At 53.9% G+C, this 15,988-nt stretch overlaps 5 protein-coding genes across 5 annotated transcripts; all 5 read left to right on the top strand.

Annotated features, from left to right (window-relative positions):
* Positions 1–553: 553 nt before the first annotated feature.
* Positions 554–1,747, top strand: N7482_002674 (CaiB/BaiF CoA transferase family protein; the record flags this gene model as incomplete). Its single annotated transcript, XM_056684799.1, has 2 exons — positions 554–611; positions 669–1,747. 2 exons carry the CDS (start codon positions 554–556, stop codon positions 1,745–1,747), a joined length of 1,137 nt encoding a protein of 378 aa, XP_056548405.1.
* A 1,610-nt stretch (positions 1,748–3,357) lies between these two features.
* N7482_002675 (uncharacterized protein) lies at positions 3,358–3,762 on the top strand (the record flags this gene model as incomplete). The annotated part of the gene is made up of 1 exon (XM_056684800.1): positions 3,358–3,762. The coding sequence occupies one exon, from the start codon at positions 3,358–3,360 to the stop codon at positions 3,760–3,762; it is 405 nt and encodes a 134-aa protein (XP_056548406.1).
* A 1,006-nt stretch (positions 3,763–4,768) lies between these two features.
* N7482_002676 (uncharacterized protein) lies at positions 4,769–5,839 on the top strand (the record flags this gene model as incomplete). The annotated part of the gene is made up of 1 exon (XM_056684801.1): positions 4,769–5,839. The coding sequence occupies one exon, from the start codon at positions 4,769–4,771 to the stop codon at positions 5,837–5,839; it is 1,071 nt and encodes a 356-aa protein (XP_056548407.1).
* A 973-nt stretch (positions 5,840–6,812) lies between these two features.
* N7482_002677 (putative chromatin assembly factor 1 subunit A) lies at positions 6,813–8,919 on the top strand (the record flags this gene model as incomplete). The annotated part of the gene is made up of 3 exons (XM_056684802.1): positions 6,813–7,547; positions 7,607–8,757; positions 8,820–8,919. 3 exons carry the CDS (start codon positions 6,813–6,815, stop codon positions 8,917–8,919), a joined length of 1,986 nt encoding a protein of 661 aa, XP_056548408.1.
* A 1,730-nt stretch (positions 8,920–10,649) lies between these two features.
* On the top strand, positions 10,650–15,340 carry N7482_002678 (uncharacterized protein; the record flags this gene model as incomplete). The annotated part of the gene is made up of 3 exons (XM_056684803.1): positions 10,650–11,954; positions 12,012–12,121; positions 12,184–15,340. Coding segments are annotated over 3 exons (4,572 nt in total), but the record flags the coding sequence as incomplete, so codon positions are not given.
* Positions 15,341–15,988: the final 648 nt, after the last annotated feature.

Genomic DNA, 15,988 nt, shown 5'->3' on the forward strand with positions numbered 1-15,988 from the left:
GAAACCTCGCAGTTTCTCTTATTTTTAACTCGCATTCTAAATACCGACTAACCACTCCTCGTCGTACCCAACGACGTGGGTGTATATGTCGCACCTCCCGATTCCCTGGCTAGAGCCTACTGTAAAAGAAGGGGACTCTGGTCTCCATTTCGCGCACAATAACTCATGGTCATCGCCAGGTAGGGCTAGTAGATGCGCGTATTACAACCCTGCTGACGGGGCTGCTAATTGCCTGAATCAAAACACGGGTTCCGAAGGAGTTAACGCAGGTTTACATCACACACTGGCATAGCGGTCGCTTCTTCGACGTCCTAATTCTTCAAGAGGCTTTCCTGGACATCTATAATTTTGTCATCTGTCCTCTTCTCACCGTTAATAGAGATAATGAGTATAGACTTGGGTGCACGCATCCTTTCCCCCGCACCCGGCAATCACCACGGACCTCGGCTGCGGAGAACCCGTCGATCTGCATCTCCATTCCATCCCTGTTATTAAATCCCACTCAACCTCCAGCAGAATAGGCTATCAGTCTTCTGTTTCTCATCCACGAAAAATGCATGCGCCACCTTTGAACGGTATCCGAGTTGTAGAGCTGGCGGGCCTGGCTCCAGGTAGCTCCCTCACCTCAAGCTCTGTCATGCCCCAGCATTAACCATCTGGCTTCGCAGGCCCCTTCGCTGGTCTTCTTCTTGCTGACTATGGCGCAACGGTTCTTCGCATCGACCGACCATCCGCTCTCAGTATAGACCAACTGACTCGTCGTAAAACCTCTATTACCTTAGATCTCCGCGAAGCCAATTCACGGGAGGTCCTTCTTCGCATACTCACGGCTACTGATGTCCTGATCGATCCCTTCCGCCCTGGAGTTCTCGAGCGCCTCGGGCTGTCTCCAACAGAAGTTCTTCTGAAGCATAATCCACGATTGATCGTGGCGCGCATGACGGGATTCCGGCGCGATGGGAAATATAAAGCCATGGCTGGCCACGACATTAACTATATCGCCGTCTCAGGGGTCCTCTCCATGCTTGGCAGAGCAGGTGATAAGCCCTACGCGCCGGGTAATATCATCGGTGATTTTGCTGGAGGTGGCGCTATTTGCTTCCTGGGCATCATTCTGGCGTTGATTGCCCGTACCAGCACAGGCCGCGGGCAGGTTGTGGAAGCCAACATGGTCGATGGATCGGCCTACTTGGCTACATACCCCCGACTAGCAACTAAAAATTCCTGGGCTGAGCCACGCGGCAAGAATCTGCTGGACAGCGGCTGCCCTTACTACGATACCTACGAGACCAAGGACGCCGGCAAGTACTTTGCTGTCGGTGCGCTAGAACCACAATTCTATGCGGCCCTGCTGCGCGGGCTGGAGCTCGACCCCAAGAGTATTCCGGTGCGCGAGGATCGCGATAATTGGCCAGCTCTACGGGATCTTTTTACGCGCCGCTTCAAAGAGAAGACGCGCGCCGAGTGGGAGGCCGTTTTCGACGGTACCGACGCCTGCGCCACACCTGTTTTGGAGCAGAGCGAGTTGGAGTCGGCGGGGTACGAGCAACGTCCCGCTGTCCACCTCTCCCACACTCCCGGCCACTCCATCAAGTCTGACGAGGGCGGGTGGACTGGAGGGGGGCTCGTACCTGGTGACGGGGGCGTGGAGACACTTCGGTCGTGGATGGGATGGGAGCCCAATAAGGATTTCCAGGTCCGGAAAGACGGCGTACTGGTATCTGTGGAGGGCAGGGCGAAGCTGTGAAAAATGTTCTGTCGGAAAATTGACAATGTCAAGAAGCGCTCTAGATCATTAGTCTTTCTTCTGTTTTTTTCCCCAACTGTATATACATATCTCATGCAGCCTTAGCGTCTAAATCATTTTGGCGTTCCGATGAATCCTCCCGTTTTCAACAACACGGTAATTGCTTTGTACTATCTGTGCGCCACTTCCAATTGGACCCGAATATCCATTATAATGTGTCGCTAGGTACAGTTGCCTCTTTTTTTTCTACTGGTTGCAATGAAACACCGGAATCGCTGAAACAGATTGACGTCACGACTAACAAATTTCCAAATCCGGCTCCACCAAGTACCACCTCCCCACGTGCGCAGCTGTGGCGCAGCAAGTGACTTTGCAGTACCTGTATTTACAAAATTACGCCCCTCAGCCCTACCCGGACTGGCAAGCATACGCAGCCGTTGGTAAATAACGCGTGGATGAGAAGATATCGCCAAGTTGAGATCCGAAGAAGGATATTTTACCTGGCTAGCTAGACAACACCCAGATGAAGTTATGCTACTGGGTCATCCCTGGCTCGGGAGAGATAGGGTGGGCATTTCGTTTCGCTCGAAAGTATCGTCGCTTTTCACAGAGGACTTTTCCCCACAGCTGAAAACGGACGTAGGTTGCAGTAAATTACCGATCCAGATAATTGTGGCCTGGCCGTACAGACGCATTTCAAAAACATTCCTCCCTCATGATAAGATTTGGCTGATCGGTTCTATCATAGATTCGGGGGTCGAGTTGGAGATGGGAAACTCAATAGCTACTAGTATTTGGCAACCGTCAAATTAAAGTAGTGATTTGTACGATTTCAGACAATGCAAGTGCCTTTGTTCGGTTTCTGACCCTATAGACAGCACGAAAAGGAACGACTGGCCCGAGCGGTTACCTGAAGGGGTCTGCCTTTTGTATCGCGGAGCTCCGGCACTATCTCTTAGTCCCGAGGGGTAAAGCAGATAACAAGTAAGACAAACCCTGGCCGAAGAGCTACAGTAAGTCTCGTCGGCTTGACCGACGAATGACCGGTGTAGATCTCTACCATATCCCACCAGCTAGGGTATATTTTCCGTTACCCCGCTTTATCAAGAAGGGGCCACACTGCGGTCATCGGTCTTCCATAATAGGACCTGTTGCTGGTGTTCCTGAGACCCTTGATATATAGTGAATCCTTGGAAGCCTCGACAGCTTTGAAGCTTACTCGGGTCAAGACCCGTTCAACACCCGCACCGTTTGGAAAAGCAACTTATACTTGATGACGCGCGCGGTAGTCCCTACTTGAATGATCACCCTCCCCAGGGGGAAGTCCAAATCGACACCCCTCCACTGAGGCAGGCCAGGTCTGGTCGCGGATATTGGTGGTTCTTGAGAATTGGCCAGAATTCTGCAGGCTGTCCTGGGTACGACACGTGGAAGGGCCTGGGCAGTTCCATCTGCACATCGGTGAGTGAAAAACAACTAATCGGGAAGTAGACCCCACGAAGGATACGAAGCAGAAAAAGCAAAGGAACCATCCCGATCTCGCTATTTTAGTCCGCGACAGCCCCCTCCAGCATTATGCTCTGCTGGCTTCAGCGGACTGGCAGCAGATCATGCAAAACCTGAGCTCGCTGGGCGTCTCGAGCGCCACGTTGCTGACAGTCCGCCATGCGATGCTCGCCGGGTTCTCGCCTAACCCCAGGAGCTTGGGCAACGGGGCGCCCGTGCCGGGCACCGCCATTTACCAGACTCCCAACCTCACAGGATGTAAGGAGACAGAACTATGGACAACGATCGTGCAGGCGGTGCCTGAGTGTACTGGGGCCACAGCGGTGGATGGCGGAGCCTGTGGAGGAGAGCCCGTGCTGGTGTATGTGGGGTGGGAGAGCGTGGAGGTGCATGACGCGTATCATTACACTAAACACGCCGGCGGGCGGTCATCCGGCGCGAGCACAAGGGGTTCCGCGAGGACCGGCACCGTCGCACTCGCGCACTCCGAACCTGTGAAGTACCACTGATTAAAAGTGCCTCTCTGGACCTGAAGTACCGAGTCGTAAGCACTAGGATCATTAGGGCCCAGGTAGCATACCGGAGATCGTCTGGTGTCGCATAGGAGCCCTGAATGATCAACCATCAGCCACAGTAGCACTCCATGGACAAGCTGCTCGACTGTAACCTTGACCGGTTGTGTGCCTGACTGGCTGACCGGCTGACCGGCTGACTGGCTGACTGGCTGACTGGCTGACTTGCCCAAGCGGTAATAATACGAGTAATTTTGCACTTGCGTGTGGCTGAGCCACCAAGAAAAAGTGGGCAGGGTCAAAGTACTCCACCGCGCAAGTTGGGCGGACGAGTACTTTTCAGGTCCGCCGTCTTCCGCGACAGCCAATCAGGCGGCCCGTGGGCGAACCGCCAAAGTCTCTTAGCCTCCTAGTCTCTTAGTCTCGTAGTGCTCCCCTCCCTCCCCCTAGTCCTCCCTCATCTCCCCCTCAACTTGCGCCTGTGGCTCACTCGTTCCTCTCTTGCTCTCGAGGGTTTAGGGTCCTCAGGGAAACCATCTGATCAATTGGATACCACAAAAAGGCCCCCTGAGTGCCTCCAGACGACTACCCACTTCCAGCTCTTACCAAGGATTTGGTCTCTACACACCGAAATCCCGCAAAGCCAGACAGAATCCCCAGACATTAACTTGTTCCATTGAACGGTGCGACAAGACACTCTCAAACGGTTTCTCCTCAAATCATCTGCCCCTGCTTCGGATATCCCCAAAGCGGATCCTGTGGCTGCAGACTGTGGTGGGCGCTGAAACCGCAGATCCCTTCACTCGTCAGCCGCGCGCATTGCATTCGCAGAGCACATCTTCTTGCCTAATATTGGCCTGCGACGTTATACTTGACTCTACCATCTCGCCCGGATAACCTCCCTCCCAGCCTCACCTACCCGGGCGAGCAAACCTCATCCATCTCCCCGCCACGCCGGTCGCACGCGAGGTGTTGCATGGCTGGTTCCCAGCCGCCGCCCAAAATGACCGCTGAATTTCGCATGCCCATCCACCAGGGACCCCCAGCCCGGAAACCCATACCCAATCAACAGACAGGCTACCCTTATCGGCCTTATGATGCTCCGCGCAACCTCGCGCCTCACTCTGCCGTTCCCCAGACCACCCACAGTCGGACTCGCACCACATCTTCCAATGTGCTCCCCGCATACGCCTCCAGCTCCCAACAATACCAGGGAGTTCCTGGCTCTGCCGTTTCGCCGCATACGATGGCGCCTCTAATGAACTTCCCTCCGGCCCGACGCATGTCTAGCACCACCACATCTACCAACTCGACCGGCCACATGCCCCAAGGGGAGCCGGACATTCGACGGAGCGCGTCAAACCGCTCTGCCAACTCGCAGCTTGGATATGTCGCTCTGATGCGTCGACAGAAGGCGACGGTGTGGTGCGATCGGGCGCAGCCCGAAGATGCTCGAATGAGGGAGCAGGCGCTGCGGGACAAAAAGAGAGCGTACCTCGAAGTCCATGGCACAGGGCGCTCATCGACCCTGGCAAGCGGCAAGATTCGACATGGGACGAAGGCTGGGATGGATTTCTCACCGTCGAACCTGGTTGGTGCAAAGGTGCCGGTTCGCCTGAGCGCCAATGAGATCGGCGACGGAGACGATGATGCCCACAGCACTGACGATCGGGTCATGCACCGGAGGACCGGCAGCGGCCGTAGCTCCCTGGGCAGCAATCGATACCCCAGTGGCTACCAGCGCCAACAGGGCACCATGGGAAGCAACAGCACCCCTCCGAATGAGAAGACCGATTTGCCCGACGTTTCCGAGAACACACCAGCAGAGAAACAGGCCGAGGGGAAGAAGCGGCTGTCCTCGTTGGTCAAGGACGATGCCGCTACAACGCACACTACAAATAGTAGTGAGCAAGAAGACTTTGTACCAGACATGGAAGCCCCGAGCGCAGCCTTGGCTGCAACCCAGAAAGCCAAGAAGGCGGACGACCTACGGCGGCGAGGCAGTGTGGATGAGCGCACCACGTCAATGACCAATGTGCGGCTATTTGTCGCAAATCCTGACCTCAGTGACTAAAACAGACCCCGCCTCAAAGCCACCAATTGTTTTCTCTCTTCACGCAGCGTCTGTTCTTCAATTCCTTTCGCGCCCTCTTTTGACTGTCATTTTCTTTCTTATGATCTTTTAGTGACTTTTTATTACCGTTCATACCGCTGCACATAATATCTCTGTTGAACCTCCGTGCCTGGTATTGCGCTCCGCAGTCTTGATGACAGCCCATCAGTATCACAGTTTTGTCAATATCCCCTGGTCTTTCTTTTATATCTGTTCAAGATCGCTCGTCCAGCCCCACTTTGTTGGTGGTTCTCTACCTACAATGCTCAAGAACATGATGGATCGGCTTCGTTGGCTCCTGTGTGCACATTTCTTACACCTGCATCCGGGCTTGGTCCCGGCATTGTTTTGTCCGCATAGCTTTCAATCCGAACCAAGATATTAATTGTATGATTATATGCATTTATTTTCTCTGTCTTTCTCTTGTAGTTGTATTTCATCCCATGTTCCCCGCGATATGTGTTGTTGCCCTTGATGCGCATGACGTGTAGGCATGGCTTGAACCCGACGCTTCTTTCCTTTCCATTATTCTCTTACCATATTTACCAAGTTCACCTTCATCGGGATATGACTCTGAGTTCTCCCCAGAAACACTACAAACTCCAGACTGTTCACTTGGATGAACTCCAGTGGCTATATTACATAATATGGCACGTGCCTTATCGGACGCGCCGCGCGAAACTCCATTAACGCGTCGCTGCCAACCCACAGATCCTCTCCTTCCGACCTGGAGTATCACCACCCTTGGATTGCCGTCCCCACTGGCTCAATAATTCACATCTTTGTGTCACTCAGTCTTTTTATGTGTGATTCACTCGATTAATGCCACATTCGTTTAATTTGTCTGAAGGATTTGGGGTCGGTCTCGCGTGATCAATGCCCTAAACGACAACTGCCTTGACCTTCGTTTACGTGGACGTCGATGGACTCGAAGATGAGACTGTCACCTCTCCCTTCTCAGCAATCTCGCCCGGTATCTCCGTCATTAAGTCCTCGCAAGCGCTCTATACACGAGGTTGACGACGGGGCGGTGTCATCCCCTAACCCCAAGCGGGCATTGACAGATTACGCCAACGAAAACCAGGAGAATCGGGACCCTGCATTGTCAATTCCTACCAAAGATACTTCAATACCCGAAAAACAAATCCTTGTTCTGCCGCCACCTCCATCTGTCGAAGTAATCGTCAAACGGAGTGACCTAACAATGCCGTCGGAATCTGATCGAAATTCCCCTGTCCGCGTACCTTCCAGCGAGACGGATCACTTAAACCACCAACAGCCAGGGTCACCAACAAAATCTGATTTAGACTCTGCCCCTGCTGCGAAAAAGCGCAAACTGTCCCCTGCTAGCAAAGACGCCAAGCAGCAGGAGAAAGAGGCTCGCGAACACCAGAAACTAGAAGAAAAGGCGAAGAAGGACGAAGAGAAAGCCCGAAAGGAAGAAGAAAAGCGCCTTAGGGTGGAGGAGAAGAAAAAGAGGGATACAGAGCGGGAAGAAGAAAAGCGCGTGAAAGAAGAGGAAAGAAAGAAGCGCGAAGCTGAGCGTGAGGAAGAAAAGAGACTGCGAGATGAGAAAAAGAAGGCGAAGGATGAGGAAAAGGCCGCGAAAGAGGCCGCCAAAGAGGAGGAGAAGCGGCGAAGGGAAGAAGAGAAGCTAAAAAAGGAGAGGGTATGTCCCGCGGAAGGTCCTGACGCTTGAGCAGAAAGCTTGCTAACATGCCATCTTAGGCTCAACCCAAACTTAACTCCTTCTTCACAAAACCACCACTACCTTCCACTACGCCTCAAACAGGCAACGCTGCTTCTCCGAAAAAGCCAACACCTAGCGCTGAGCTTCAAACGATAAACTTATGCAACCCTCCCAAGTCCGATTACGAGAAGACCTTTCCGGACTTCTTCCTCCAGTCTCACACCCAGCTCGCGCCCTCCAATCGTTTCGAACGAGATCCTGAAGCGCTCAAGCACGTTCGCCAGACGATAGATGCTTCTCTGGATCCCAGCAACAGCACACCTTACCCACACCTGCCTTTCCGGCCCTCGGACATTTTTCATATTATTCCATTTCGTCGGCGCTGCGGCCGGCCCACACATTCAGTTAGAGAAATATTGTTGAGAATGCAGAACGCCGGCGACGATTCGGCGATGGAGCTGGAGGGCAATGCCCAGGCTAAAACCGCGGAGGATGTGCACGACATCCTTCGCCAAATACCTATGAAGTCCCTACGGTTTGGCGAGGACGTACGTCCTCCGTACCAGGGCACGTTCACACGTCCCGTGCCCGAGGCATCTGCAAAGAAGCTTTCGCGGAATCCCTACCACCGCGGCCTTCCTGATATCAATTATGACTACGATTCCGAGGTGGAATGGGAGGAGCCCGAGGAGGGCGAGGATCTCGACTCCGAGGAGGATGAAGAAGGTAGTGATGACGGGGACGATGACATGGACGGTTTCCTGGACGATGAGGAAGACACATTGCTAGGCGGCAAGCGACGACTTCTCGTGGGTGATCTCGAACCTGTTTCCAGTGGTATTCGCTGGGCTGCGGACGGCGTGGACCCCGAGTGGAAGGCGTATCAGATTGAGACCATTTCTGCTACCGTCAGGTTTCCTATTAATCCATTCTCAGATGCGTACTGGCAGAAGCCTAAGCCTGCTGAGCCAGTCTCGGTCAAGGCACGAGTTGGCCCCGCTGGGAAGAAGACACTGGACGCGTTCCGGATCAACCCTGCCCCCGATACGCCTGCGATTGGCGCTGCTCCTCCAGCCGCAACCACCAAGGCCAAGCGGCCATTCCCACCCGAGCACCTGGAGGAGTTCAAGCAGGTGGTTGAAGGAAGTGATCTGAGTAAGATTGGAGTCATTGAGATCCTGAAGAAGCGGTATGTTGCTCACCAGACATCCCGAGGGTTATCATTTGTGCTTGTGCTGACGTTGCATTTAGGTTCCCGAAAGTATCCAAGGATACACTCAAGGCTACACTGGATCAAGTTGCAGTACGCGTGGGCCAGAAAGAGGTGGACAAAAAATGGGTCTGCCGCTGAAAATCCGTGCGATACGTCGGCACCACCTTTCTTTTTGATGAAGAGGAGACCTTGTTCAATTGGGGGAGAGTTGATGCACGCATAACGACCGGCGTTTGTGGGGGTACGGTACGGCGATAGACCAGCATTGTGATGGCCACTTATGAGACATTCTAGCATATCCTTGTCATTCTGTGAGAATACTCTACTTCTCTTTTTTTTTGGGTGAAATCTTTGGCCGTTTTTGGTCGACATCGGAGCGGGATCTCCCAAATTTGCAGTATTCTATGTACTGCATTGCCGCTGGTCTGGGCGCGGGCTTTTCGTGCAGGACTGGAGCCAATGAAGACGCTATGACTGTTGCAACCGCGGTCTTGTAGACGCAGCGCGACGTGTAGAAACGGGGATTCAAGCCTTTCCCTGCAAGTCGACTAATCGACTGATCCCAGCAGGTCATCATTATTCTCAGTACGTGCGAACATTGAGATATGTTTCGGTCGTAGATGTACTCCGTGGTGTCGAGGTGCATGGGCAAGTATAACTCGGTTTCCTCCTCCAAAAACGGGTTATCAACTGATTTCTCGTCTTGCGCAACTAGCCTCTGGGTTCGGCAGATTCCGTTGCAGACTCGCCTAGTTCGCGACGAGGGCAGGCGTGCAGGCATATATCACCCTCGACTAGGGCAAGGTTGCTTGTTCTCTCATCGCCAACTCGCCAGCCACCACGTTCACAACTCCAACTCTCCCTTGACCAAGCCCCACCACGCAGCTTGCTGCGAGCAACACACGACGCTCTCAACACACTTTCCTGCCTGCAGTTTCTTTACACACAGCAAACCCCATCACTAGAACGGCCTACGACTGGCTCCGCCAGGGCAGCCCGAACAGCAGCAAGCTGACTCCGCAGAGGCCAAGGAGGGCGGCGGGCGAATCAACGTGGCGCGCCAGGCTGTCCACCTCACTCCTGCATGCAGTGCCAGCGCATCGCGCCCGTGTACTCGGTACTCGCGGCCAGTGTACTCTGCAGACAGAATCCCTTGCCGCATGCTGGGTCCATAATGGATTATTCCTACCGCTGACCCGATGTCCCCGTACTGCCTACCCTGGCCTCCGAGACAAATCGCCTGCATCAGTCCGCTTCGAGTCGCTTCGCGCTGGACAGAACAACGGTTTCCGCGTGATTTTCCGTCTCGCTATAACCTCCGCTCTCCGAGTTCTTTGCCATTCCTTCTTTGACTACTTCGTACCCCCCCGCCCTTCCTCTCTCCTTGTCTCATCCTCGATCATCCACCCTGGACCAGATCGACTGTTCCTCTGCCCCGTCCGACCGGGTGCGTCCGTCCCATGAGCCCCGGCCGGTCTCTTGCCCCGCGATAGAACCATGCGATAAGGATCCGCCCACGGCGGCCAGGGGCATCTCGCGACTGTGCACTCCGCCCGCTGGCGCGACCCAGAACATGATGGTGGACTACCACAGGGAGAACCCCTTGTCCTCGCTGGCTTCAGGAATCAGTAGGTCTCTATTTTCATTTAATCATTCATCGGGGACCGTTCATGCATCTGTGATCCCCTTTTTTCCATGTTTGGATGCGATTTCGTGGGGTGGAGAGCAGCCGCCACCGTTTCTCCGCGCTGCGCTGTCGGTGCCTGACTTAGTTTCCCAATCTGATCTGCTCTCCCAGCCGTGCGCCTTCCCGCTCACCAGGCTGATCCACCATGTGATCCATCGCATCGGGCGGATCCCACATCAGTGCCTCTGCCTCCTTCACCTCCGGCGTCGCCCCCCCAGTAACCCTCTCCCCAACAGTTTCGCCCGCGCCCGTCGCGGTTCCGAGCGTGGGGCTAGGTGAGTTGGGTGGCTCGGCCCGTTCCAGTCCCAAGATGATAATGACCGATTCCCCTGGAGGCGAATCCCAGCGCCCAGCTACGAGCCCCGCGATGATTATACCTCGAAAGGAAGATGCTGTCCAGGTTTCATTTGTGGACTTTGCTACGCGCTATCGCCAGAGCCAGCGCAAACAGGCGCAAAGGAAGCGACTGGAGAAGCGCCTGCGCGCAACCAAAGTATCCATCGGAGTTTCTGCGCGCATGATCCGTGTCGGGAATACGGTCCAGCGAGGTCTTGTTGAAGCTCTTAAACAAGATGACAAGGCCAATTTCGCTGCCCTCTATCATATGCTTTATGATCTTCAGGAGTCCTGTGTATCCAGCGCCCGCGGTGACGAACATCAGGACCTACCAGACGAACGGGAGCCCTCATCGGAGTCCAAACTGGATCCATCATCTGATTTCTTTCACCAGTTAAGCCCCCAGTCCCGCGCGGAACTGCTGGAGATTTTGCGTCTGGTTCGCTCTGACCCACAATTCTTGGTCGACCGTCTTCGCAGCTTCACCTCTGCCCAACTTGCCGCATTTATCTCCCCGGCCACCTCATTGGACTCCGGAGAACCTGCATTTCCTTCTTCATCCCGGTCCCGTGGCCAATATTCCTTTAACCGAAACCCGGCCCAGTCTGCCTCGTTCAAGGATCATGCTTATGCTCTTGAAAGGACCGATCCGTTGACCATCTTGCTTTGTAACGTTTTTGCCGCGCCAATGGAGCCCGAGACCCCCGAGGCCAGATTACGTGTGGAGGTGTGGTCAACCATCTGCGCTCAACTAATGTCCCACAGCAGCAGTAGATTTTATCCCCTGGTCGGCCAAATCCTTTCTTCTTGGGCCACGGGCAGCAGTTGGAAAGCCCGCCCCAAATTTGAGCTCTACCTTATGGATATCCTGCAAACCGGCGCCTTCCTCTTGGAGCATATAGATACCCCTGCCGGATTGGATTTTGCCTTGCGGACTGATGTTGCCGAGGAATTCTTCGCATCCGCCGTGGATGATCTTTTCCGTGTCCTTGATGATCCTGATGGTGGATTCCCTCGTACAGTCTTACAATTTGCCAAGGCTGTTCTTTGGAAACTGGAAACTCCTGATAGCCGCAGTCGCTTCCTCGAGTATCTTTTTGTACAGTGGTTCTTTCCCAAGTTCCTCTACAGTGCTTTGACGTACCCTGAGGTATGTGCCCTCCCCATCGAGTTGGACTCTCTTTTTAATGACACCATTGGATGACAGACACACGGTTTGTTACTGGACTTCCATATTCGGAAAGATGCCCGCGAGAAGCTACTTGGTCAAGTCGGGCTACGGGCCTACTCCCAAGTATTCGCTGTTTTGCGCTCCATGTGGGTTTTTTTCACATGGTGCAGTCTTGTTAATTCTTTGGGATCCGCTAACCATTTCACAGGCATCATTTCTCGATCCTCCGTCCCTCTATCAAACAGCATGTTGACAATATGCTTTCCCGGTTCCACAGTTCAGCCCCTGCCGGGTCTTCCACAGCCGAGCTTCCTGCCCAAGGCAATCAAGGAAACCACCGCGACCCTTCGTCAACGTTTCTCCTATTGTCCTCGACGGACGTTCTCACCCTACTAGATGCTCTCTTCCCGCAAACGTGCTCTTCTCTTCACTCATCGCCTGCTTCTGCCGGTGTGCCATCCTGGTCATCCAGCATCCCCCCGTCATACAATCTGCACCCGGAGCCTCCGATAGAGCCCGGTGTCTTGCGGCCGAACATTGAAGCAAGCCCCCGGCCGACCTCCCAAAATGGCTCCGTCTTTTCCATGGACTCTTCATGTCTCTCTGTCCCTGGGAGTGGACTTGGCCATATTGCTGCTCGCATTCGCTTCGAGCTAAGCGATCTAGACGAGCCGAATGAACGAGCTAGGCTGGAGCATCCCTCCGATGAGCATTGGACAGTCTTTTCTGTGGCCAAAGACGGTCATGGTCTTACCTGGAGCCTACTCCCGGATCATGGAAATGGGCTATCAAAGGTCTCTGCCTTTGAAAGTGATGATGACACTCATTCCACGAGTCTAGGACTGGAGGACAACCACGAGGCTCTACAAACGGCGATAATTCGTCTGGTTAAAGAAACCCAAGTCTGTGATTCGGACGTTTTCGATCCAGAATCAAGATCCCTCGAGCTCACCCCCATGTCATTGAAACAGCGCTTCAACCAGGCAATGACTTTATCTCATGACTACTCAGACTTTGTCGGCGCGCATTACTGGTGGAATGCCTCTCGGCAGCTTCGACAGGAGATACACTCGTCAGCCACTGCAAATGATTCATGGATACTGGGCCCCATGTACAGCTCATGTATTCGGTCCCTGAACATTTCGAGGACTGTAATCGAGCGGTGCGAACGCGAGTTTATCTCTTTAGATGCTAGCCTGCGCCGACTCCAGACCCATGTTAAGGGGCTCATGGCCACTATTTCCAAGGTCCGCAACAAGATGTGGTACATGACCGATGTCAAGAATTCCATGAGGTATGAGGAAGCCCGCAATGTGGCAATGGCCCTCAAGACCATGATCTACTCCGCCCGACCGAGTATCGAAATGCCTGAGGAACCAAGGTCTCGAACTGGAGCACGTTCGCTAGGAGGCTCCTTGTTCCACAAGCCGGAGCTGCAAGTCATGAACATGATGAAAGCTCCTAGCAGCCAGGGTGGCCCCAAGAAACTGTCCGATGAGCAGGTAGAGTTGACTCGCAAGTGGCTGGCCCACAACGGAATCGAGAACTTCTGCAAAGGCGAGGAGCGAATCCACCGGTTTTGTTACGAGGTCCGAACTAGTATCAACCGTCTTGTGGGTGAAACGATGGCAGAAACACCGGTGCTCTGGGCAAGTGAATTGTTCCAGAGAGAGCGCACAAGATACGAGGGCTACGGCTCTCGAGCTTTCCCAGGGCTTTCCGTGCCTACGACCCCTCGACCTTCCACGAATGCTAGCGAGGATCCATTACATGCTTCTCAGCTGTACGGAGGCAACCTGTCCGTACCAGATCCACTCTCTCGCCTCTCTCAAGATCCACCCTCCCTGGGACGCAAGCCGTCTATTCAGAGCCTATTTTCCGACAAATACCGGACTCCGCGTGATCTGCCTTCAATCGACGTGTCCTCCCTTGGGGGGTCACCAGGTCGCGCGGCTTCCACGTCAACCGGTGATACTTATAGCACCTTCTGGTCTGCGGCGCAACGCCATCCAATGTACGCTGCCAGCGTCTCCAGCGTTTACTCACGACCTCCATCTATGTTCAGCGAAACTGCCACCCGCCAACCTCGCCATTCCGAGCGCAAAACAGACGGCAAAACAGTTTTCATGGATGACCTGCGGCAGACACTAACCAGTCTTCTCCTGAGTGATCTGGGGTCTCCAGTGTGGAGCTGCGGCAGTGAAACGGATGCCTGGTTCACCAACACTCTTGATCAGAACCGCATCCGCGTTCAGATGCAGAGACATGCTGCAGTCCAGAAATTCTACTCTGATTATGAGGAGCGGTCGAAGCATCTTCGTGAGGAGCGTCGACCATCAGGGGGTCGACGGAGCCGGTCTCTCGATGACTCTTTTGGACGGACGCGCAAGCCTTCGACTACAAATACACCGAATGCCGAGCGCAAGCTTTTTGAAGAAGATGAAAACTCGGGCTTTTCCTACAAAGCAGTCTTCCACCGGCTGATTGAGGTTTTCTCGCGCCATGGAAACCCGTTTGTCAAGCTCAACGCCCTGAGAGACTTGAGATCGTTGGTGGTAGCTTCACTGATATCATCTCATGATCCCAGCCCACCAGGCCCTCCTGTCGGGCCCGTCTCAAATGGCGACAGAGTGCGAAACAATGGTCACCAACCACGGTTTACCCGACACAGTTTCTCAGAAACTCATGTTCTCACAATGCCTCAATCAGGCACAGCACTGCCTACATTCACCCCACCAGAGTCGGTCACCTGTGGCTCCCGGCGATCCGATTACTCAACTCCGTCGGAGGATCAAATTGTGGCTACTCTCCGAGATTTGATTCTAGAAGTCAAACCTAAGACGCTATTCCGTGACTTGCAATTTATTTCTTCTTTCGTCCCTGGAGATCAATTGAACAAATCCGATCGTGGGACAGCCTTTCTTCAATTCGGTTTAGCTGCCCTGAGTCTCAAGGACGAAGTGTGTCATAGCATGGTTGAAATTGCGGACCGCATTGTCTCGCAGGAGCTTACGCGACGGCATCCAGTTCCAGGAGCCGACCTGTACCCGCGACCGGGCCATGCCATTGAAGATGCCGCGGCGATGTGGGTTATCACCGCTAAAGAAGGCAACCCTGTTGCGCAGCGCGAGCTCGCCATCCTTTACCTCACACACCCCGAACATCTTCCGCGTGTGACCCTCCCACTCACGCGTCCGCGCGACACGTTCAAGGCCGAGATGATGTACCGGCGAGGCACAGACTCTAAGTCCGACCCGCAAAGCATGTGTCTGGCACTGCACTGGATGCAGCTGTCAGCAAACGGAGGCGACGTCCTGGCGCGCAATCGCCTCCGCGAGCGAGAAGAGTTTGATTCCATTGCATGAGGCTTCTTTGATTTAGGTTCATTTCTCATTCCTTCATTGCGCTCTCTTTACTATTTCTATTCTGCGGCTACACGAGGCAGGCCTTGATTTATTTGCATATACAGATACCCCCTTTCCGGGCGATTGATCTGGTGTTAGAGGAGAACCATCTTTTTTGAATGCGATCCTCTTCGCGATTCTAGGGCTGTTGGAGTGGGGGAGTACCATGGCGTTTTTAGTATGCATCGAAAGACTGGGAGGGGCCTATTGTATTTACCAGCACTTGAGTTCGATGATTTGAAAATTCGATGGAATCTGAAATCTGAAATCTGAAATATGAAACATTCAACTTGTTATCAAAGCATCGTAGGTAGCATGAGGGCCAATAATGTAAGCCCAATTTACGGGAAGTATACCCAACCACCGCCCAACCGTGGGATCACCGTGGGATGCTCGTTGATGCCGAAGACGTCAGGCGCCAATTTCGACGTCATCGAGCCCCACGTGCCGCACGGCTTCACCTTCGCAACTTCGCAGCTGACTTCGTGGGCGTGCGCGGCTGATACACTCCGTTCTTCTCATTCCTCACGTTTCTCATTCCTAGCCACGCAGTCTGAGCGCTTACTCAGTGTTCTCTCGCCTCTTTCAGCTGAGCACCTCCGCCCTATC

This window comes from Penicillium canariense, assembly GCF_028826845.1.
Source record: "Penicillium canariense strain IBT 26290 chromosome Unknown utg000001l_segment0_segment0, whole genome shotgun sequence".
In the NCBI taxonomy this organism is placed as follows: Eukaryota; Fungi; Ascomycota; class Eurotiomycetes; order Eurotiales; family Aspergillaceae; genus Penicillium; species Penicillium canariense.